The sequence below is a fragment of the Petromyzon marinus genome, chromosome 77, assembly GCF_048934315.1.
Source record: "Petromyzon marinus isolate PM22_M1 ecotype Great Lakes invasive population chromosome 77, UKy_Petmar_22M1.pri1.0, whole genome shotgun sequence".
In the NCBI taxonomy this organism is placed as follows: Eukaryota; Metazoa; Chordata; class Hyperoartia; order Petromyzontiformes; family Petromyzontidae; genus Petromyzon; species Petromyzon marinus.
This window is the reverse complement of record NC_133743.1, coordinates 3,360,064-3,384,310: the sequence shown is the minus strand read 5'-3', so window position 1 is coordinate 3,384,310 and position 24,247 is coordinate 3,360,064. Positions and strand designations below refer to the sequence as shown.

Below are 24,247 nucleotides of genomic sequence, written 5' to 3'. Positions count from 1 at the left end.
GTGGCGGTGAGGTGTGGGAAGCTGTAAGCCCCAGGCTACTTTGGGCTCGCCTTCCCATCAACCGGAGGCGAGGAGTGGTGGTTGTGGTTACTTATGCCCCCACCGAAGACGAACATCCGTGGAGGGATGCAGGCAAGGCCGATGAGTCAGATGCCTTCTATGACCTCCTGTCACAGGTGCTGGCTAAAGTGGCCCCTCGGGATAGAGTCATCTTGTTGGGTGACTTCAATGCCCGAGTTGGTCATGATGCTGGCACCTGGTCTGGAGTGATTGGAGGGCATGGGCCAGATCAGCTCAATAACAATGGTAGGAGGCTGCTAGATTTGTGTGCAGCCCATGGGCTTGTAATTACCAACAGGCTGTTCCGGCATCGGCGCATCCACACAACATCATGGATGCATGCCGGGTCCAAGCAAGAACATCTGCTGGACTACATAGTGACAGACCAGCGGATGCGAGCCCATCTCCTTGACACCAGGACCTACCGTGGAGCTGATCTGCCCTCTGACCATCGACTAGTCATCTGTAAGATGCGCCTGCCATTCTTCCACTCCGGTGGTGGGTGTACACCCAGGACCCCATTCAAACCTAAAGTGGCCTGGTCTCAGTTATCTGATGAAAGTTGCAAGCGAGAATTTCATCATCGCTTGCAGCTGGGGTTGGCATCATCCCCCACTCCTCCTGATGTCGAGGGTGAATGGGCGAGGTTTAGGACTGTGACTCATGCAGCTGGAATGGCTGCTTTGGGTACACGGTCCAGACCTCCACCAGAGACCCTGGCTGACGGAGGAGGTGTTCAGGATAGTTGAGAAAAAGCGACAGGCCCACTGTCATCGGCTACAGAATCCCACGTCAGAGAATGAGGAGGCTTACCGCAGCCTTCGCTCGGAGGTTCGGAGAGCCGTGAGGCGCTGCAGGGATGGGTGGTGGTCGCGGGTTGCTGAGGAGATGGAGTCTGCCTCAGTGGCCCGCGATCACAAATCTCTATTTAACTCCATCAAAAAAGTTACCTGCAGCGCCACACCTATTACCATCATTAGGGGAAAAAAATGGTGATCCAATCTCCGACCCCAAGGAACAGGTTCGCAGATTTGCTGAGCATTTCTGTGAGGTCCTGGGGGAGGGAAAATCCCTCAGCGTGTTCCGGGAATGGTCCTGGCAAATATTATTCGACATTGCCTTGCCAGACACGCTGAGGAGAGGCCAAATTCTCAGTCCATCTGCTACAGCAGAGGTGTAGGGAATTCCAACAAGACCTACATCTCTGCTTTATTGACCTGGTCAAGGCCTATGATACCATCAGTAGGCCTGGGCTCTGGGTTGTTCTTCGTGCTTTCGGAGTCCCCTGACACTCTGCTCACGATCATTAAGGACCTTCATGATGGTGAGCGGTCCCGGTTAAAACTACGTGGCCGGGAGTCAGAGCCATTCCCTGTACACCTTGGGGTGCGACAGGGATGTCATCTGGCTCCCACATTATTTAACATCTATTTTGGCCACGTAGTTCGTGAAGCCTTCAATAGCTGTATCGGAGGAATTTCCATCTGTTACAGATACAATGGGAGGCTGATCGATGCCCGGGTGCGGTCAAGGGATGGCTTCCTATTTCTCAACCACGTTATGTATGCCGATGATCTGGTGATTGCTGCTCATTCAGAGAAGGAGTTGGAGACGCTGCTGCTGAGACTGGAGCGTGCCACTAAGAGATGGGGCCTTACCATCAGCCCCACCAAAACTAAGCACCTGCCCTTGGTATTTTGTGCCATCAAATACTCCACCGCCTCAGCCCTGCATTAATGGGGCAGTTGTGGAGAGAGTGGAGAGTTTCCCACACCTGGGCAGTGTGCTCATGACTGGCTCCAGTTTAACAGCAGAGGTCTCACTCCGAATCAGTCGAGCGGCAATATCTTTTCATCGGTTGCGTAACGCTGTGTGGAAGCTACCTGGTCTGTCGCTCCGCACCAAGCTTCAGGTCTTCTCGGCCACGGTCATTCCCTCCCTTCTCTACGCTTGCAAAACGTGGACCCCCCCTCTCTCTCTCTGTCCCTCTCTCTCTGTCTCTCTCCCTGTCTCTCTCTCTCTCTCACTGTCTCACTCTCTCTGTCTCTCTCTGTCTCTCTCTCACTGTCTCTCTCTGTCTCTATCTCTCCCTGTCTCTCTGTCTCACTCTCACTCTCTCTCTCTCTCACTCTGTGTCTCTCTCTCTGTCTCTGTCTCTCTCTCTCTCTCTGTCTCTCTCTCTGTCTCTCTCTCTCACTCTCACTGTCTCTCTCACTCTCTCTCTCCGCGTCTCTCCCCTCCCCTGCTACACCACAGCGTCAAGGCGACCTCCTGGACTCGCGTCTCTCTCTGTCTCTCTCACTCTGTCTCTCTGTCTGTCTCTGTCTCTCTCTCTGTCTCTGTCTCTCTCACTCTCACTGTCTCTCCCTGTCTCTCTCACTCTCACTGTCTCTCTCTGTCTCTCTCTCACTCTCACTGTCTCTCTCTGTCTCTCTCTCTCTCTCTCTGTCTCTCTCTCACTGTCTCTCACTGTCTCTCTCACTGTGTCTCTCACTGTCTCTCTCACTCTCACTGTCTCTCTCTGTCTCTCACAGCGTCAAGGCGACCTCCTGGACTCGAGTCTCTCTCTCTGTCTCTCTCTGTCTCTCTCTCACTGTCTCTCTCTGTCTCTCTCACTCTCTGTGTCTCTCTCTCTGTCTCTCTCTGTCTCTCTCTCACTGTCTCTCTCTCACTGTCTCTCTCTGTCTCTCTCACTCTCACTGTCTCTCTCTCTCTCTGTCTCTCTCTCTGTCTCTCACTCTCCCTGTCTCTCTCTCACTGTCTCTCTCTGTCTCTCTCACTCTCACTGTCTCTCTCTCTCTCTGTCTCTCTCTCTGTCTCTCACTCTCCCTGTCTCTCTCTCACTGTCTCTCTCTCTCTCTGTCTCTCTCTGTCTCTCTCTCACTCTCTCTGTCTCTCTCTCTCTCTGTCTCTCTCAGCGTCAAGGCGACCTCCTGGACTCGCGTCTCTCTCTGTCTCTCTCTCTGTGTCTCTCTCCCTCTCTCTCTGTCTCTCTCTGTGTCTCTCTCACTCTCTCTCTCTGTCTCTCTCAGCGTCAAGGCGACCTCCTGGACTCGCGTCTCTCTCTGTCTCTCTCTCTGTGTCTGTCTCTCACTCTCACTCTCACTGTCTCTCTCTCTGTCTCTCTGTCTGTCTCTGTCTCTCTCTCACTGTCTCTCTCTCACTGTCTCTCTCTCTCTGTCTCTCTGTCTGTCTCTGTCTCTCTCTCACTGTCTCTCTGTGTCTCTCTCTCTGTCTCTGTCTGTCTCTCTCTCTGTCTCTCTCTCTGTCTCTCTGTGTCTCTCTCTGTGTCTCTCTCACTGTCTCTCTCTGTCTCTCACAGCGGCAAGGCGACCTCCTGGACTCGCGTCTCTCTGTGTCTCTCTCTGTCTCTGTCTCTCTCTCTCTGTCTCTCTCTCTGTCTCTCTCTCACTGTCTCTGTCTCTCTCTCTGTCTCTCTGTGTCTCTGTCTCTCTCTCTCTGTCTCTCTGTCTCTCTCTCTCTGTCTCTCTGTGTCTCTCTCTGTGTCTCTCTCACTGTCTCTCACTGTCTCTCTCACTGTCTCTCACAGCGGCAAGGCGACCTCCTGGACTCGCGTCTCTCTGTGTCTCTCTCTGTCTCTCACTCTCACTGTCTCTGTCTCTCTCTCTCTGTCTCTCTCTGTCTCTCTCTCTGTCTCTGTCTCTCTCTGTCTCTCACTCTGTGTCTCTCACTCTCACTGTCTCTCTCTCTGTGTCTCACTGTCTCTCTCTGTCTCTCACAGCGGCAAGGCGACCTCCTGGACTCGCGTCTGCTCAAGGAGCGCGTGGACCTGGCCAAGCGGGGGGCCGTCCCTCGCAGGGCGCCGCGGGGGGCGGGCGGGGGGGGGGCCGGCGCCACGGCCGACGCGTGGATGTACGTCGGTTCGGACGCAGCAGGTAACGCGCTGGATGTTGGCTCCCTCGCCCGGCGCGCGGGGAGGTCCGTCGGTTCGGTCCCGGGACCCTGCGAGATGTTGACTACCTCGTCTGGTACGCGGGAGGTCCGTCGGTCCGGTCCCGGGACCCTGCGAGATGTTGACTACCTCGCCTGGTACGCGGGAGGTCCGTGGGTTCGATCCCGGACCCTGCGAGATGTTGACTACCTCGCCTGGTACGCGGGAGGTCCGTGGGTTCGATCGCGGACCCTGCGAGATGTTGACTACCTCGCCTGGCGCTGTGTATTTGGCACCAAGAGATGTTGACTACCTCGCTTGGTACGCGGGAGGTCCGTGGGTTCGATCCGGGACCCCGCGAGATGTTGACTACCTCGCCTGCCGCTGTATATTTGGCACCAAGAGATGTTGACTACCTCGCCCGGCACGCGGGAGGTCCGTCGGTTCGGTCCCGGGACCCGCGAGATGTTGACTACCTCGCCTGCTGCTGTATACTTGGTAATCAAGAGATGTTGACTACCTCGCCCGGCACGCGGGAGGTCCGTGGGCCCGATCCCAGTGCCCTGGCAACGCCTGCCGCCGCTGTATATTTTGAGTTCTGGTTTTTCCCTCCCCCACCACCGCGTTCGCGATTCGACGTTTCAGGTGGGGGGGCTAGGTGGGGGCGGGGGGGGGTTTCGGTGGGGGGGGGCCTTCACCGTCCTTGGCAAAATTGCCCGATGATGCTGCCGGATGTGATCAGCAAGCGAAACGTGGTGCTCGCAAGATTGAAACGAAAATGAATGCAGGAGTCACTCTTTTGGCTTAAAGCTCTGGTGACCGCAGTAAGTCCTGTTCTTAGCTCTTTCGGCAAAGTCGCCTCATTGAAGGGAAACAATAAAATACTTATATACGTAATATATATAGATCGATAAATGTAGAATGGATTGTCGATTTGAAGTTTTCGCGACTGCAAGGATTCATCTTCTGTTGGTTCTTTCGGTAAAGTCACCGCCACCACGTAGAATGGGAATAAAATAATAAATTGATAAAATAAAATGACGCGGTAAAATTCTCACGACGTTTCGGCCGAGACGCAAGCGGCCTTCATCAGGTGAAGGGACGAGACTGTCTGGTAGGACAGCGCTGGAGTGAAAAAAGCCAAGCTCAGATCACGACCTTTAAGCTGTGTCAGAAGAAACAAAGCGCCTTGACAAAGGAATTAGCATAGAATTTAGCATTGAAATAGCTGAGTGATTAGCTTGTGACTGGTCACAGAAATGGCTATGTTAAAGTCAAAGCATACACATCCACAGAAGCACCTAGTACAAATCAAACAGGAGAATTTAGCATTGAAATAGCTGAGTGATTAGCTTGTGACTGGTCACAGAAATGGCTATGTTAAAGTCAAAGCATACACATCCACAGAAGCACCTAGTACAAATCAAACAGGAGAATTTAGCATTGAAATAGCTGAGTGATTAGCTTGTGACTGGTCACAGAAATGGCTATGTTAAAGTCAAAGCATAGACATCCACAGAGGCACCTAGTACAAATCAAACAGGAGAATTTAGCATTGAATTAGCTGAGTGATTAGCTTGTGACTGGTCACAGAAATAGCTATGTTAAAGTCAAAGCATACACATCCACAGAGGCACCCCTTGACAAAGGAATTAGCATAGAATTTAGCATTGAAATAGCTGAGTGATTAGCTTGTGACTGGTCACAGAAATGGCTATGTTAAAGTCAAAGCATACACATCCACAGAGGCACCCCTTGACAAAGGAATTCGCATAGAATTTAGCATTGAAATAGCTAAGTTAAAGTATACACATCCACAGAGGCACCCCTTGACAAAGGAATTAGCATAGGATTTTGCGTTGAAATAGCTAAGTTAAAGTATACACTTCCGCAGAGGCACCCCTTGACAAAGGAATTAGCATAGAATGTAGCATTGAAATAGCTGAGTGATTAGCTTGTGACTGGTCACAGAAATGGCTATGTTAAAGTCAAAGCATACACATCCACAGAAGCACCTAGTACAAATCAAACAGGAGAATTTAGCATTGATATAGCTGAGTGATTAGCTTGTGACTGGTCACAGAAATGGCTATGTTAAAGTCAAAGCATACACATCCACAGAAGCACCTAGTACAAATCAAACAGGAGAATTTAGCATTGAAATAGCTGAGTGATTAGCTTGTGACTGGTCACAGAAATGGCTATGTTAAAGTCAAAGCATACACATCCACAGAGGCACCTAGTACAAATCAAACAGGATAATTTAGCATTGAAATAGCTGAGTGATTAGCTTGTGACTGGTCACAGAAATGGCTATGTTAAAGTCAAAGCATAGACATCCACAGAGGCACCTAGTACAAATCAAACAGGAGAATTTAGCATTGAATTAGCTGAGTGATTAGCTTGTGACTGGTCACAGAAATAGCTATGTTAAAGTCAAAGCATACACATCCACAGAGGCACCTAGTACAAATCAAACAGGAGAAATTAGCATTGAAATAGCTGAGTGATTAGCTTGTGACTGGTCACAGAAATAGTTATGTTAAAGTCAAAGCATACACATCCACAGAGGCACCCCTTGACAAAGGAATTAGCATAGAATTTAGCATTGAAATAGCTGAGTGATTAGCTTGTGACTGGTCACAGAAATGGCTATGTTTAAGTCAAAGCATACACATCCACAGAGGCACCTAGTACAAATCAAACAGGAGAATTTAGCATTGAAATAGCTGAGTGATTAGCTTGTGACTGGTCACAGAAATGGCTATGTTAAAGTCAAAGCATACACATCCACAGAAGCACCTAGTACAAATCAAACAGGAGAATTTAGCATTGAAATAGCTGAGTGATTAGCTTGTGACTGGTCACAGAAATGGCTATGTTAAAGTCAAAGCATAGACATCCACAGAGGCACCTAGTACAAATCAAACAGGAGAATTTAGCATTGAATTAGCTGAGTGATTAGCTTGTGACTGGTCACAGAAATAGCTATGTTAAAGTCAAAGCATACACATCCACAGAGGCACCTAGTACAAATCAAACAGGAGAAATTAGCATTGAAATAGCTGAGTGATTAGCTTGTGACTGGTCACAGAAATAGCTATGTTAAAGTCAAAGCATACACATCCACAGAGGCACCCCTTGACAAAGGAATTAGCATAGAATTTAGCATTGAAATAGCTGAGTGATTAGCTTGTGACTGGTCACAGAAATGGCTATGTTAAAGTCAAAGCATACACATCCACAGAGGCACCCCTTGACAAAGGAATTCGCATAGAATTTAGCATTGAAATAGCTAAGTTAAAGTATACACATCCACAGAGGCACCCCTTGACAAAGGAATTAGCAGAGAATTTAGCATTGAAATAGCTAAGTTAAAGTATACACATCCACAGAGGCACCCCTTGACGAAGGAATTAGCATAGAATTTAGCATTGAAATAGCTGAGTGATTAGCTTGTGACTGGTCACAGAAATGGCTATGTTAAAGTCAAAGCATACACATCCGCAGAGGCACCCCTTGACAAAGGAATTAGCATAGAATTTAGCATTGAAATGGCTGAGTGATTAGCTTGTGACTGGTCACAGAAATGGCTATGTTAAAGTCAAAGCCTACACATTCACAGAGGCACCTAGTACAAATCAAACAGGACAATTTAGCATTGAAATAGCTGAGTGATTAGCTTGTAACTGGTCACAGAAATAGTTATGTTAAAGTCAAAGCATACACATCCGCAGAGGCACCCCTTGACAAAGGAATTAGCATAGAATTTAGCATTGAAATAGCTGAGTGATTAGCTTGTGACTGGTCATAGAAATGGCTATGTTAAAGTCAAAGCATACACATCCGCAGAGGCACCTAGTACAAATCAAACAGGAGAATTTAGCATTGAAATAGCTGAGTGATTAGCTTGTGACTGGTCACAGAAATGGCTATGTTAAAGTCAAAGCATACACATCCACAGAGGCACTCCTTGACAAAGGAATTAGCATAGAATTTAGCATTGAAATAGCTGAGTGATTAGCTTGTGACTGGTCACAGAAATGGCTATGTTAAAGTCAGAGCATACACATCCACAGAGGCACCCCTTGACAAAGGAATTAGCATAGAATTTAGCATTGAAATAGCTGAGTGATTAACTTGTGACTGGTCACAGAAATGGCTATGTTAAAGTCAAAGCATACACATCCACAGAGGCACCTAGTACAAATCAAACAGGATAATTTAGCATTGAAATAACTGAGGGATTAGCTTGTGACTGGTCACAGAAATGGCTATGTTAAAGTCAAAGCCTACACATCCACAGAGGCACCTAGTACAAATCAAACAGGAGAATTTAGCATTGAAATGGCTGAGTGATTAGCTTGTGACTGGTCACAGAAATGGCTATGTTAAAGTCAAAGCCTACACATCCGCAGAGGCACCACGTACAAATCAAACAGGAGAATTTAGCATTAAAATGGCTGAGTGATTAGCTCGTGACTGGTCACAGAAATGGCTATGTTAAAGTCAAAACATACACATTCACAGAGGCACCTAGTACAAATCAAACAGGAGAATTTAGCATTGAAATAACTGAGGGATTAGCTTGTGACTGGTCACAGAAATGGCTATGTTAAAGTCAAAGCCTACACATCCACAGAGGCACCTAGTACAAATCAAACAGGAGAATTTAGCATTGAAATGGCTGAGGGATTAGCTTGTGACTGGTCACAGAAATGGCTATGTTAAAGTCAAAGCATACACATCCGCAGAGGCACCCCTTAAACAAAGGAATTAGCATAGAATTTAGCATTGAAATAGCTGAGTGATTAGCTTGTGACTGGTCACAGAAATGGCTATGTTAAAGTCAAAGCATACACATCCGTAGAGGCACCCCTTGACAAAGGAATTAGCGTAGAATTTAGCATTGAAATAGCTGAGTGATTAGCTTGTGACTGGGTCACAGAAATGGCTATGTTAAAGTCAAAGCCTACACATCCACAGAGGCACCTAGTACAAATCAAACAGGAGAATTTAGCATTGAAATGGCTGAGTGATTAGCTTGTGACTGGTCACAGAAATGGCTATGTTAAAGTCAAAGCATACACATCCGTAGAGGCACCCCTTGACAAAGGAATTAGCGTAGAATTTAGCATTGAAATAGCTGAGTGAGTAGCTTGCGATTGGTCACAGAAATGGCTATGTTAAAGTCAAAGCCTACACATCCACAGAGGCACCTAGTACAAATCAAACAGGATAATTTAGCATTGAAATGGCTGAGGGATTAGCTTGTGACTGGTCACAGAAATGGCTATGTTAAAGTCAAAGCCTATACATCCGTAGAGGCACCCCTTGACAAAGGAATTAGCATAGAATTTAGCATTGAAATAGCTGAGTTATTAGCTTGTGACTGGTCACAGAATTGGCTATGTTAAAGTCAAAGCATACACATCCACAGAGGCACCTAGTACAAATCAAACAGGAGAATTTAGCATTGAAATGGCTGAGGGATTAGCTTGTGACTGGTCACAGAAATGGCTATGTTAATGTCAAAGCATACACATCCGCAGAGGCACCCCTTAAACAAAGGAATTAGCATAGAATTTAGCATTGAAATAGCTGAGTGATTAGCTTGTGACTGGTCACAGAAATGGCTATGTTAAAGTCAAAGCATACACATCCGTAGAGGCACCCCTTGACAAAGGAATTAGCGTAGAATTTAGCATTGAAATAGCTGAGTGATTAGCTTGTGACTGGGTCACAGAAATGGCTATGTTAAAGTCAAAGCCTACACATCCACAGAGGCACCTAGTACAAATCAAACAGGAGAATTTAGCATTGAAATGGCTGAGTGATTAGCTTGTGACTGGTCACAGAAATGGCTATGTTAAAGTCAAAGCATACACATCCGTAGAGGCACCCCTTGACAAAGGAATTAGCGTAGAATTTAGCATTGAAATAGCTGAGTGAGTAGCTTGCGATTGGTCACAGAAATGGCTATGTTAAAGTCAAAGCCTACACATCCACAGAGGCACCTAGTACAAATCAAACAGGATAATTTAGCATTGAAATGGCTGAGGGATTAGCTTGTGACTGGTCACAGAAATGGCTATGTTAAAGTCAAAGCCTATACATCCGTAGAGGCACCCCTTGACAAAGGAATTAGCATAGAATTTAGCATTGAAATAGCTGAGTTATTAGCTTGTGACTGGTCACAGAAATGGCTATGTTAAAGTCAAAGCATACACATTCGCAGAGGCACCTACTACAAATCAAACAGGAGAATTTAGCGTTGAAATGGCTGAGTGATTAGCTTGTGACTGGTCACAGAAATGGCTATGTTAAAGTCAAAGCATACACATCCGCAGAGGCACCCCTTGACAAAGGAATTAGCGTAGAATTTAGCATTGAAATAGCTGAGTGATTAGCTTGTGACTGGTCACAGAAATGGCTATGTTAAAGTCAAAGCATACACATTCACAGAGGCACCTAGTACAAATCAAACTGGAGAATTTAGCGTTGAAATGGCTGAGTGATTAGCTTGTGACTGGTCACAGAATTGGCTATGTTAAAGTCAAAGCATACACATCCACAGAGGCACCTAGTACAAATCAAACTGGAGAATTTAGCGTTGAAATGGCTGAGTGATTAGCTTGTGACTGGTCACAGAATTGGCTATGTTAAAGTCAAAGCATACACATCCACAGAGGCACCTAGTACAAATCAAACAGGAGAATTTAGCGTTGAAATAGCTGAGTGATTAGCTTGTGACTGGTCACATTAATGGCTATGTTAAAGTCAAAGCATACACATCCGCAGAGGCACCCGTTGACAAAGGAATTAGCGTAGAATTTTGCATTGAAATAGCTGAGTGATGTGCTTTTGACTGGTCACAGAAATGGCTATGTTAAAGTCAAAGCGTACACATCCACAGAGGCACCTAGTACAAATCAAACAGGAGAATTTAGCGTTGAAATGGCTGAGTGATTAGCTTGTGACTGGGTCACAGAAATAGCTGCGTTAAAGTCAAAGCCTACACATCCACAGAGGCACCTAGTACAAATCAAACAGGAGGATTTAGCGTTGAAATGGCTGAGTGATTAGCTAAGAATATGCAGGAAGTTACTCTTAGTTTTCTTCTCTCTCGGTCGAGTCGCTTAGAAATAAAAAATGATAAAAAAATAAAATAAAATCACGTAACCGGCGCACGACGCTTCGAATGCAGCACAAAGCATTCGTCATCCTGTACGGAAGATTCTGGATTTGACGCTTTGGTGACTGCAAGGATCCTTTACGCCCTGTTCCTGCTCGGTAAAGTCGCGCGGAAGTTTCAAAGTGACTTTACCGAATAGAACCAAAGAGTAAAGAGTAGAGAGCTACATTTAAGAGAGAGAGGGGGGGGGGAAACGCAGAACGGCAAGATGTGTAGACGGAGGAGCACACTCAATCATACAGGGTGTTGCTTCATACGGTTCCCAAACTTTTGCTAAGCCCCTGTTTGAGTTAGTGTGCTCCTCCGTCTACGCATCTGCGGTTCTGCATTCCCCGCCTCTCTTAAATGTAGCTCTTCTGCACCTGATGGCGATTGCCTGTGCCGCAGTCGAAACTCGGCGCGCCGTTGTGTGATCTCATTATTTCCTATTTCTACGTGGCTTCGCCGAAACAAACCGAAGAGCAACTCGATATAACCCGGGCAACCTTTAGCTCTGAGTAACATTGGTCACGGCGGCCTGCTACAGTAAACACCTTATTGTTTGGTTCTTTCGGTAAAGTCACCACCACGTAGAATGAGAATAAAATAATAAATTGATAAAACAAAATAACACAATAATATTCTCACGACGTTTCGGCCACAACACAAGCGGCCTTCATCAGGTGAAGGGGCGAGACTGTCTGGTAGGACAGCGCTGGAGTGAAAGAGCCACGTTCAGATCACGGCTTTTAAGCTGTGTGAGAGGAACAAAGAGCCTTGACGAAGGAATTAGCATAGAATTTAGCATTGAAATGGCTGAGTGATTAGCTTGTGACTGGTCATAGAAATAGCTATGTTAAAGTTAGAGCATACACATTCACAGAGGCACCCCTTGACAAAGGAATTAGCATAGAATTTTGCATTGAAATAGCTGAGTGATTAGCTTGTGACTGGTCACAGAAATGGCTATGTTAAAGTTAAAGCATACACATTCACAGAGGCACCCCGGATGTATATGCTCTGACTTTAACATAGCTATTTCTGTGACCAGTTACAAGCTAATCACTCAGCTATTTCATTGCTAAATTATATGCTAATTCCTTTTGTCAAGGCGCTTTGTTCCTCTCACACAGCTTAAAGGTCGTGATCTGAACGTGGCTCTTTCACTCCAGCGCTGTCCTACCAGACAGTCTCGTCCCTTCACCTGATGAAGGCCGCTTGTGTTGTGGCCGAAACGTCGTGAGAATATTATTGTGTTATTTTGTTTTATCAATTTATTATTTTATTCTCATTCTACGTGGTGGTGACTTTACCGAAAGAACCAAAGAAGATGAATCATTGCAGTCACGAAAGCTTTAAATTGAAACACCTTATTGTTTTGTATATATTTTTTTTAAAATGATTTTATTGTTTCCCTTCAACGGTGACTTTGCTGAAAGAACCAAGAATATAAATATTAACTTGGTAAACAAGCGAGGGTCTGGCAATACGAGCTAGTTTCTGTACTAGTTTCTGTCATTCAGGTGTAACTAGCACAGCAAAATCACAGTGATTTTGCTGTGCTAGTTTCTGTCATTCAGGTGAAACTAGCACAGCAAAATCACAGTGATTTTGCAGTGCTAGTTTCTGTCATTCAGGTGTAACTACCACAGCAAAATCACAGTGATTTTGCTATGCTAGTTTCTGTCATTCAGGTGTAACTAGCACAGCAAAATCACAGTGATTTTGCTGTGCTAGTTTCTGTCATTCAGGTGTAACTAGCACAGCAAAATCACAGTGATTTTGCTGTGCTAGTTTCTGTCATTCAGGTGAAACTAGCACAGCAAAATCACAGTGATTTTGCAGTGCTAGTTTCTGTCATTCAGGTGTAACTACCACAGCAAAATCACAGTGATTTTGCTATGCTAGTTTCTGTCATTCAGGTGTAACTAGCACAGCAAAATCACAGTGATTTTGCTGTGCTAGTTTCTGTCATTCAGGTGTAACTAGCACAGCAAAATCAGTGTGATTTTGCTGTGCTAGTTTCTGTCATTCAGGTGTAACTAGCACAGCAAAATCACACTGATTTTGCCTTGCTAGTTTCTGTCATTCAGGTGTAACTAGCACAGCAAAATCACAGTGATTTTGCTGTGCTAGTAACAAAATCACAGTGATTTTGCTGTGCTAGTTTCTGTCATTGAGGTGAAACTAGCACAGCAAAATCACAGTGATTTTGCTGTGCTAGTTTCTGTCATTCAGGTGAAACTTAGCACAGCAAAATCACTGTGATTTTGCCGTGCTAGTTTCTGTCAGTCAGGTGTAACTAGCACAGCAAAATCACTGTGATTTTGCTGTGCTAGTTTCTGTCATTCAGGTGTAACTAGCACAGCAAAATCACTGTGATTTTGCTGTGCTAGTTTCTGTCATTCAGGTGTAACTAGCACAGCAAAATCACTGTGATTTTGCTGTGCTAGTTTCTGTCATTCAGGTGTAACTAGCACAGCAAAATCACTGTGATTTTGCTGTGCTAGTTTCTGTCATTCAGGTGTAACTAGCACAACAAAATCACTGTGATTTTGCTGTGCTAGTTTCTGTCATTCAGGTGTAACTAGCACAGCAAAATCACTGTGATTTTGCTGTGCTAGTTTCTGTCATTCAGGTGTAACTAGCACAGCAAAATCACTGTGATTTTGCTGTGCTAGTTTCTGTCATTCAGGTGTAACTAGCACAGCAAAATCACAGTGATTTTGCCGTGCTAGTTTCTGTCATTCAGGTGTAACTAGCACAGCAAAATCACAGTGATTTTGCCGTGCTAGTTTCTGTCATTCAGGTGTAACTAGCACAGCAAAATCACAGTGATTTTGCTGTGCTAGTAACAAAATCACAGTGATTTTGCTGTGCTAGTTTCTGTCATTCAGGTGAAACTTAGCACAGCAAAATCACAGTGATTTTGCTGTGCTAGTTTCTGTCATTCAGGTGTAACTAGCACAGCAAAATCACTGTGATTTTGCTGTGCTAGTTTCTGTCATTCAGGTGAAACTTAGCACAGCAAAATCACTGTGATTTTGCTGTGCTAGTTTCTGTCATTCAGGTGAAACTTAGCACAGCAAAATCACTGTGATTTTGCCGTGCTAGTTTCTGTCATTCAGGTGTAACTAGCACAGCAAAATCACAGTGATTTTGCTGTGCTAGTTTCTGTCATTCAGGTGAAACTTAGCACAGCAAAATCACAGTGATTTTGCTGTGCTAGTTTCTGTCATTCAGGTGTAACTAGCACAGCAAAAGCACTGTGATTTTGCTGTGCTAGTTTCTGTCATTCAGGTGTAACTAGCACAGCAAAATCACTGTGATTTTGCTGTGCTAGTTTCTGTCATTCAGGTGAAACTTAGCACAGCAAAATCACAGTGATTTTGCTGTGCTAGTAACAAAATCACAGTGATTTTGCTGTGCTAGTTTCTGTCATTCAGGTGAAACTAGCACATCAAAATCACAGTGATTTTGCTGTGCAAGTTTCTGTCATTCAGGTGTAACTAGCACAGCAAAATCACAGTGATTTTGCTGTGCTAGTTTCTATCATTCAGGTGTAACTAGCACAGCAAAATCACTGTGATTTTGCCGTGCTAGTAACAAAATCACAGTGATTTTGCTGTGCTAGTTTCTGTCATTCAGGTGTAACTAGCACAGCAAAATCACTGTGATTTTGCTGTGCTAGTTTCTGTCATTCAAGTGTAACTAGCACAGCAAAATCACTGATTTTGCCGTGCTAGTTTCTGTCATTCAGGTGTTACTAGCACAGCAAAATCACTGTGATTTTGCTGTGCTAGTAACAAAATCACTGTGAAGGTGTTGACGTGAAGGTGTTGATGTGAAGGTGTTGACGTGAAGGTGTTGATGTGAAGGTGTTGATGTGACGGTGTTGATGTGAAGGTGTTGATGTGAAGGTGTTGACGTGACGGTGGTGAAGGTGTTGATGTGAAGGTGTTGACGTGAAGGTGTTGAAGGTGTTGATGTGAAGGTGTTGATGTGAAGGTGTTGACGTGAAGGTGTTGACGTGAAGGTGTTGATGTGAAGGTGTTGATGTGAAGGTGTTGACGTGAAGGTGTTGACGTGAAGGTGTTGATGTGAAGGTGTTGATGGTGTTGATGTGAAGGTGTTGATGTGAAGGTGTTGATGTGAAGGTGTTGATGTGAAGGTGTTGATGTGAAGGTGTTGTTGTGAAGGTGTTGATGTGAAGGTGTTGATGTGAAGGTGTTGATGTGAAGGTGTTGATGTGAAGGTGTTGATGTAAAGGTGTTGATGTGAAGGTGTTGACGTGACGGTGTTGACGTGAAGGTGTTGACGTGAAGGTGTTGTTGTGAAGGTGTTGATGTGAAGGTGTTGATGTGAAGGTGTTGATGTGAAGGTGTTGATGTGAAGGTGTTGATGTAAAGGTGTTGATGTGAAGGTGTTGACGTGACGGTGTTGATGTGAAGGTGTTGATGTGAAGGTGTTGACGTGAAGGTGTTGACGTGAAGCTGTTGACGTGACGGTGTTGATGTGACGGTGTTGATGTGATGGTGTTGATGTGAAGGTGTTGATGTGAAGGTGTTGATGTGTTGATGTGAAGGTGTTGACGTGAAGGTGTTGATGTGATGTTGATGTGAAGGTGTTGATGTGAAGGTGTTGAGGTGTTGATGTGTTGATGTGAAGGTGTTGATGTGAAGGTGTTGATGTGACGGTGTTGATGTGAAGGTGTTGATGTGAAGGTGTTGATGTGAAGGTCTTGATGTGAAGGTGTTGATGTGAAGGTGTTGACGTGAAGCTGTTGATGTGAAGGTGTTGATGTGAAGGTGTTGATGTGAAGGTGTTGATGTGAAGGTGTTGATGTGAAGGTGTTGATGTGAAGGTGTTGACGTGAAGGTGTTGACGTGAAGGTGTTGACGTGAAGGTGTTGACGTGAAGGTGATGACGTGAAGGTGTTGACGTGAAGGTGTTGATGTGAAGGTGTTGATGTGAAGGTGTTGATGTGAAGGTGTTGATGTGAAGGTGTTGACGTGAAGGTGTTGACGTGAAGGTGTTGCCGTGAAGGTGTTGATGTGAAGGTGTTGATGTGAAGGTGTTGATGTGAAGGTGTTGATGTGAAGGTGTTGATGTGAAGATGTTGATGTGAAGGTGTTGACGTGAAGGTGTTGATGTGAAGGTGTTGACGTGAAGGTGTTGACGTGAAGGTGTTGACGTGAAGGTGTTGACGTGAAGGTGTTGACGTGAAGGTGTTGACGTGAAGGTGTTGACGTGAAGGTGTTGACGTGACGGTGTTGATGTGAAGGTGTTAACGTGAAGGTGTTGATGTGAAGGTGTTGATGTGACGGTGTTGATGTGAAGGTGTTGACGTGAAGGTGTTGACGTGAAGGTGTTGCCGTGAAGGTGTTGATGTGAAGGTGTTGACGTGAAGGTGTTGACGGAAAGGTGTTGATGTGAAGGTGTTGATGTGACGGTGTTGATGTGAAGGTGTTGACGTGAAGGTGTTGATGTTGATCTAACAGTGTTGATGTGAAGGTGTTGATGTGAAGGTGTTGATGTGAAGGTGTTGACGTGAAGGTGTTGATGTTGATCTAACAGTGTTGATGTGAAGGTGTTGATGTGAAGGTGTTGATGTGAAGGTGTTGACGTGAAGGTGTTGATGTTGATCTAACAGTGTTGATGTGAAGGTGTTGATGTGAAGGTGTTGACGTGAAGGTGTTGACGTGAAGGTGTTGATGTGAAGGTGTTGATGTGAAGGTGTTGATGTGAAGGTGTTGATGTGAAGGTGTTGATGTGAAGGTGTTGACGTGAAGGTGTTGACGTGAAGGTGTTGATGTGAAGGTGTTGATGTGAAGGTGTTGACGTGAAGGTGTTGACGTGAAGGTGTTGATGTGAAAGTGTTGACGTGAAGGTGTTGACGTGAAGGTGTTGACGTGAAGGTGTTGATGTGAAGGTGTTGATGTGAAGGTGTTGATGTGAAGGTGTTGACGTGAAGGTGTTGACGTGAAGGTGTTGACGTGAAGGTGTTGATGTGAAGGTGTTGACGTGAAGGTGGTGAAGGTGTTGATGTGAAGGTGTTGACGTGAAGGTGGTGAAGGTGTTGATGTGAAGGTGTTGATGTGAAGGTGTTGACGTGAAGGTGTTGACGTGAAGGTGTTGACGTGAAGGTGTTGACGTGAAGGTGTTGATGTGAAGGTGTTGATGTGAAGGTGTTGATGTGAAGGTTTTGATGTGAAGGTGTTGATGTGAAGGTGTTGATGTGAAGGTGTTGACGTGAAGGTGTTGACGTGAAGGTGTTGATGTGAAGGTGTTGACGTGAAGGTGTTGATGTGAAGGTGTTGACGTGAAGGTGTTGATGTGAAGGTGTTGATGTGAAGGTGTTGATGTGAAGGTGTTGATGTGAAGGTGTTGACGTGAAGGTGTTGACGTGAAGGTGTTGATGTGACGGTGTTGATGTGAAGGTGTTGATGTGAAGGTGTTGATGTGAAGGTGTTGATGTGAAGGTGTTGATGTGAAGGTGTTGACGTGAAGGTGTTGACGTGAAGGTGTTGATGTGAAGGTGTTGATGTGAAGGTGTTGACGTGACTGTGTTGACGTGAAGGTGTTGATGTGAAGGTGTTGATGTGAAGGTGTTGATGTGAAGGTGTTGACGTGAAGGTGTTGACGTGAAGGTGTTGATGTGAAGGTGTTGATGTGAAGGTGTTGATGTGAAGGTGTTGACGTGAAGGTGTTGACGTGAAGGTGTTGATGTGAAGGTGTTGATGTGAAGGTGTTGACGTGAAGGTGTTGATGTGAAGGTGTTGATGTGAAGGTGTTGACGTGAAGGTGTTGACGTGAAGGTGTTGACGTGAAGGTGTTGACGTGAAGGTGTTGACGTGAAGGTGTTGACGTGAAGGTGTTGATGTGAAGGTGTTGATGTGAAGGTGTTGATGTGAAGGTGTTGATGTGAAGGTGTTGACGTGAAGGTGTTGACGTGAAGGTGTTGATGTGAAGGTGTTGACGTGAAGGTGTTGACGTGAAGGTGTTGACGTGAAGGTGTTGATGTGAAGGTGTTGATGTGAAGGTGTTGACGTGAAGGTGTTGACGTGAAGGTGTTGACGTGAAGGTGTTGACGTGAAGGTGTTGATGTGAAGGTGTTGATGTGACGGTGTTGATGTGAAGGTGTTGACGTGAAGGTGTTGACGTGAAGGTGTTGATGTGAAGGTGTTGATGTGAAGGTGTTGATGTGACGGTGTTGATGTGAAGGTGTTGACGTGAAGGTGTTGACGTGAAGGTGTTGATGTGACGGTGTTGATGTGAAGGTGTTGATGTGAAGGTGTTGATGTGAAGGTGTTGATGTGAAGGTGTTGACGTGAAGGTGTTGACGTGAAGGTGTTGATGTGAAGGTGTTGACGTGAAGATGTTGACGGAAAGGTGTTGATGTGAAGGTGTTGATGTGAAGGTGTTGATGTGAAGGTGTTGACGTGAAGGTGTTGATGTTGATCTAACAGTGTTGATGTGAAGGTGTTGATGTGAAGGTGTTGATGTGAAGGTGTTGACGTGAAGGTGTTGATGTTGATCTAACAGTGTTGATGTGAAGGTGTTGATGTGAAGGTGTTGATGTGAAGGTGTTGACGTGAAGGTGTTGATGTTGATCTAACAGTGTTGATGTGAAGGTGTTGATGTGAAGGTGTTGATGTGAAGGTGTTGACGTGAAGGTGTTGATGTTGATCTAACAGTGTTGATGTGAAGGTGTTGATGTGAAGGTGTTGATGTGAAGGTGTTGATGTTGATCTAACAGTGTTGATGTGACGGTGTTGATGTGACGGTGTTGATGTGTTGATGTTGTTGCAGTTGAGCCGGAGGAGGAGGAAAAACAGACCAGACTCACTCCCTCACAGGTGATGGTGGTGATGGTGGTGGTGGTGTTGGTGATGGTGGTGATGGTGGTGGTGATGGTGGTGATGGTGGTGGTGATGGTGGTGGTGATGGTGGTGGTGATGGTGGTGGTGGTGGTGATGGTGGTGGTGATGGTGGTGGTGGTGATGGTGGTGGTGATGGTGGTGGTGGTGGTGATGGTGGTGGTGGTGGTGGTGGTGATGGTGGTGGTGATGATGGTGGTGGTGGTGGTGATGGTGGTGGTGATGGTGGTGGTGGTGATGGTGGTGGTGATGATGGTGGTGGTGATGGTGGTGGTGATGGTGGTGGTGGTCATGGTGGTGATGGTGGTGGTGATGATGGTGGTGATGGTGGTGGTGGTGGTGATGGTGGTGGTGGTGATGATGTTGATGACGGTATTGATAGTGATGATGATGCTGATGTTGGTAATGATGTTGATGTTGATGTTGGTTGTGATGTTAATGGTGATCGTGGTGATGTTAATGGTGAAAAGTATTGACTCAATGGCGATGTTAATGTTAATGACGAAGTTGATGATGTTGATCATGGTGATATTGATGATGTTAATGGTGACGTTGATGATGATGTTGATGTTAATGGTGATGTTGATGATATTGATGATGATGTTATTGATGATGTTAATGATATTGATGATGATGTTATTGATGATGAAAATATTAATGGTGACGTTGATGATATTGATGATGATGTTATTGATGATATTAATGATTACGATATTGATGATGATGATGTTAATGATGATGTTAATGGTGACGTTGATGATATTGATGATGGTGATGATGATGATAATGATGTTAATGGTGACGTTGATGATATTGATGATGATGTTATTGATGATGATAATGATGTTAATGGTGACGATGATGATATTGATGATGATGATGGTGATGATGATGATGATGGTGCTGATGGTGGTGGTGGTGATGTTGTTGATGTTGTTGATGGTGATGGTGGTGATGATGATGGTGATGTTGTTGGTGGTGATGTTGGTGATGTTGGTGATGGTGGTGATGGTGATGGTGGTGATGGTGATGGTGGTGATGTTGTTGGTGATGGTGGTGATGATGGTGGTGGTGATGATGGTGGTGATGATGTTGTTGATGTTGTTGATGTTGTTGTTGGTGATGGTGGTGATGATGGTGGTGATGATGTTGTTGATGTTGTTGGTGATGTTGGTGATGGTGGTGATGGTGGTGATGATGGTGGTGATGATGGTGGTGATGGTGGTGATGTTGTTGGTGATGATGTTGTTGATGTTGTTGATGGTGATGGTGGTGATGATGGTGGTGCTGGTGATGGTGATGTTGGTGATGTTGGTGATGATGTTGTTGATGTTGTTGATGGTGGTGGTGATGGTGGTGATGTTGTTGATGGTACAGAGAGTGCTGATGAGGCTGGGGAGAGGGGAGGGGCCGAGGGGAGGGGCCGACCTCACGACCCCAATCACACGAACTCGCTCCCTGAAGGGCCCCGTGGGTGTCAGGTGAACGCCTTTCACTCATTCACTCACACATTCACTCATTCATTCACTCATTCATTCACTCATTCACTCATTCACTCACTCATTCATTCACTCACTCATTCGTTCACTCATTCATTCACTCATTCATTCACTCATTCGTTCACTCATTAATTCATTCACTCGTTAATGCATTTACTCACTCATTCACTCACTCATTCACTCACTCATTCACTCGTTCATTCATTCACTCACTCATTCGCTCACACATTCGCTCACTCATTTATTCACTCACTCATTCATTCACTCACTCGATCATTCATTCACTCATTCATTCACTCATTCATTCATTCACTCATTCATTCACTCATACACTCATTCATTCATTCACTCATTCACTCATTCACTCACTCATTCGTTCACTCATTCATTCACTCATTCATTCACTCATTAATTCGTTCGCTCATTAATTCATTCACTCACTCATTCACTCACTCATTCACTCACTCATTCACTCACTCATTCACTCGTTCATTCACTCACTCATTCACTCACTTGCTCTTTCATTCTATCACTCACTCGTTCATTCATTCACTCATTCACTCACTCATTCACTCATTCGCTCACTCATTCACTCATTCGCTCACACATTCGCTCACTCATACACTCACTCATTCATTCACTCACTCGATCATTCATTCATTCACTCATTCACTCACTCATTCATTTACTCACTCGTTCATTCACTCATTCACTCACTCATTTATTCACTCATTCACACATTCATTCACTCACTCATACACTCATTCACTCACGCATTCATTCACTCATTCACTAATTCATTCACTCATTCGCTCACTCATTCACTCACACATTCGCTCACTCATACACTCACTCATTCATTCACTCATTCACTCACTCCTTCGTTCACTCATGCACTCATTCACTCACTCATACACTCGTTCATTCACTCATTCACTCACTCATACATTCTTTCACTCATTCACTCACTCATTCATTTACTCACTCGTTCATTCACTCATTCACTCACTCATTTATTCACTCATTCACACATTCATTCACTCACTCATACACTCATTCACTCACGCATTCATTCACTCATTCACTAATTCATTCACTCACTCATTTACTCACTCATACACTCATTCATTCACTCACTCATACACTCACTCATGCACTCATTCATTCACTCATTCATTCACTCATTCACGCACTCATACACTCACTCATTCATTCACTCACTCATTCATTCACTCATTCAATCATTCACTCATTCACTCACTAACTCATTCACTCACTCAATAACTCATTCATTCACTCATTCACTCACTCATTAATTCACTCACTCATTCATTCACTCATTCACCCATTCACTCACTCATTCACTTATTCACTCACTAATTCACTCACTCATTAATTCACTCATTCACTCACTCACTCACCCATTCACTCATTTATTCACTCATTCACCCATTCACTCACTCATTCACCCATTCACTCACTCATTCACTCACCCATTCACTCACTCATTCACTCACTCATTAATTCATTCACTCATTAATTCATTCACTCACTCAATTCATTCAATCATGAATTCATTCACTCAGTCACTCATTCATTCACTCATTCACTCACTCATTCACTCACTCATTTACTCACTCATTCACTCACTCATTCGTTCACTCATTCACTCACTCATTCATTCACTCATTCATTCACTCATTCAATTAGTTATTCATTCACTCATTCATTCACTCATTCACTTAGTTATTCATTCATTCACTCATTGGCTTAGTTATTCATTCACTCATTCACTCACTCATTCACTCATTTATTCATTCACCCATTCACTTAGTTATTCATTCACTCACTCACCCATTCACTCATTCATTCACTCATTCACCCATTCACTCACTCATTCATTCACTAATTCACCCATTCACTCACTCATTCACTCACCCATTCACCCACTCATTCATTCACTCACTTATTCATTCACTCACCCATTCATTCACTCATTCACCCATTCACTCACTCATTCATTCAGTCATTCACCCATTCACTCACTCATTCACTCACCCATTCACTCATTCACTCACTCATTAATTCATTCACTCATTAATTCATTCACTCAGTCACTCATTCACTCATTCACTCACTCACTCATTAATTCACTCACTCACCCATTCACTCATTCATTCACTCACTCATTCATTCACTCATTCACCCATTCACTCACTCATTCATTCACGCATTCACCCATTCACTCACTCATTCACTCACCCATTCATTCACTCATTCACTCACTCATTCACTCACTCATTAATTCATTCACTCATTCATTCACCCATTCACTCACTCATTCATTCACTCATTCACCCACTCATTCACTCACTCATTCATTCACTCATTCATTCACTCATTCACTCACTCATTAATTCACTCACTCATTAATTCACGCACTCATTCACTCACTCATTCACTCACTCATTCACTCACTTAGTTATTCATTCACTCATTCACTCACTCATTCACTTAGTTATTCATTCACCCATTCACTTAGTTATTCATTCACTCACTCATTCGCTTAGTTATTCACTCATTCACTCACTCATTCACCCATTCACTCACTCATTCACTCACTCATTCACTTAGTTATTCATTCACTAATTCACTCACTCATTCACTCTCATTCACTCACTCATTCACTTAGTTGTTCATTCACTCATTCATTGACTCATTCACTCACTCATTCGCTTAGTTATTCACTCACTCATTCACTCACTCATTCACTCACTCATTCACTCATTCACTCACTCATTCACTCACTCATTCATTCACTCATTCACTCACTCATTAACTTAGTTATTCATTCACTAATTCACTCACTCATTCACTCACTCATTCACTTAGTTATTCATTCACTCATTCATTGACTCATACACTCACTCATTCGCTTAGTTATTCACTCACTCACTCATTCACTCACTCACTCACTCACCCACTCATTCACTCACTCATTCACTCACTCACTCACACACTCACTCACCCACTCACTCACACACCGAAACGCTCACCCAAACACTCATACACTCACTCACCCACCCACTCACTCACTCATTCACTCACTCATTCACTCATTCACTCACTCACTCACTAACCCATTAATTTCTCTCCCCCCTCCCCCCCACAGCGGCCCGAGCTCTGATTGGCTGCGAGAGCTCAAGGCGAAGCAGAGGAAGCCGCCTCAGTAACGCAACGCGAAAGTGCCCTGGGGGCAGATACTCGCTCAAAGTGCCCTGGGGGCAGAATGTTACTCAACGTGCCCCGGGGGCAAAAAGACTCACTGACGGTGCCCTGAGGGCAGATACTCGCTCACAGTGCCCTGGGGGAGTGAGTGAGGGGTGAGTGAGTGGGTGAGTGGGTGGGTGAGTGGGTGAGTGAGTGAGGGGGTGGGTGGGTGAGTGAGTGCGTGAGTGAGTGGGTGGGGTGAGTGAGTGAGTGAGTGACTGAGTCAGTGACTGAGTGAGTGGGTGGGTGAGTCAGTGAGTGGGTGAGTGAGTGAGTAAGTGGGTGAGTGAGTGGGTGAGTGAGTGGGTGGGTTGAGTAAGTGGGTGAGTGGGTGAGTGAGTTAGTGGGTTGAGTAAGTGGGTGAGTGAGTGGGTGAGTAAGTGGGTTAGTGAGTCAGTGAGTGAGTGGGTGGGTGGGTGGGTGAGTGAGTCAGTGAGTGGGTGAGTGAGTGAGTAAGTGGGTGGGTGAGTGG

General features: G+C 44.8%; 1 protein-coding gene across 1 annotated transcript in view; it reads left to right on the top strand.

The window, feature by feature from the left end:
* Positions 1–24,247, top strand: part of LOC142907316 (uncharacterized) — a 63,859-nt gene that overhangs the window by 33,491 nt on the left and 6,121 nt on the right. The window contains exons 3-6 of the mRNA XM_076056688.1: positions 3,803–3,956; positions 18,939–18,985; positions 20,384–20,487; positions 23,678–24,247. The exon at positions 23,678–24,247 is cut by the window's right edge and continues 6,121 nt beyond it. Of these exons, the coding sequence (XP_075912803.1) occupies positions 3,803–3,956; positions 18,939–18,985; positions 20,384–20,487; positions 23,678–23,738 (366 nt within the window). The 3' untranslated portion in view covers positions 23,739–24,247. The remainder of the gene's footprint in view (positions 1–3,802; positions 3,957–18,938; positions 18,986–20,383; positions 20,488–23,677) is intronic.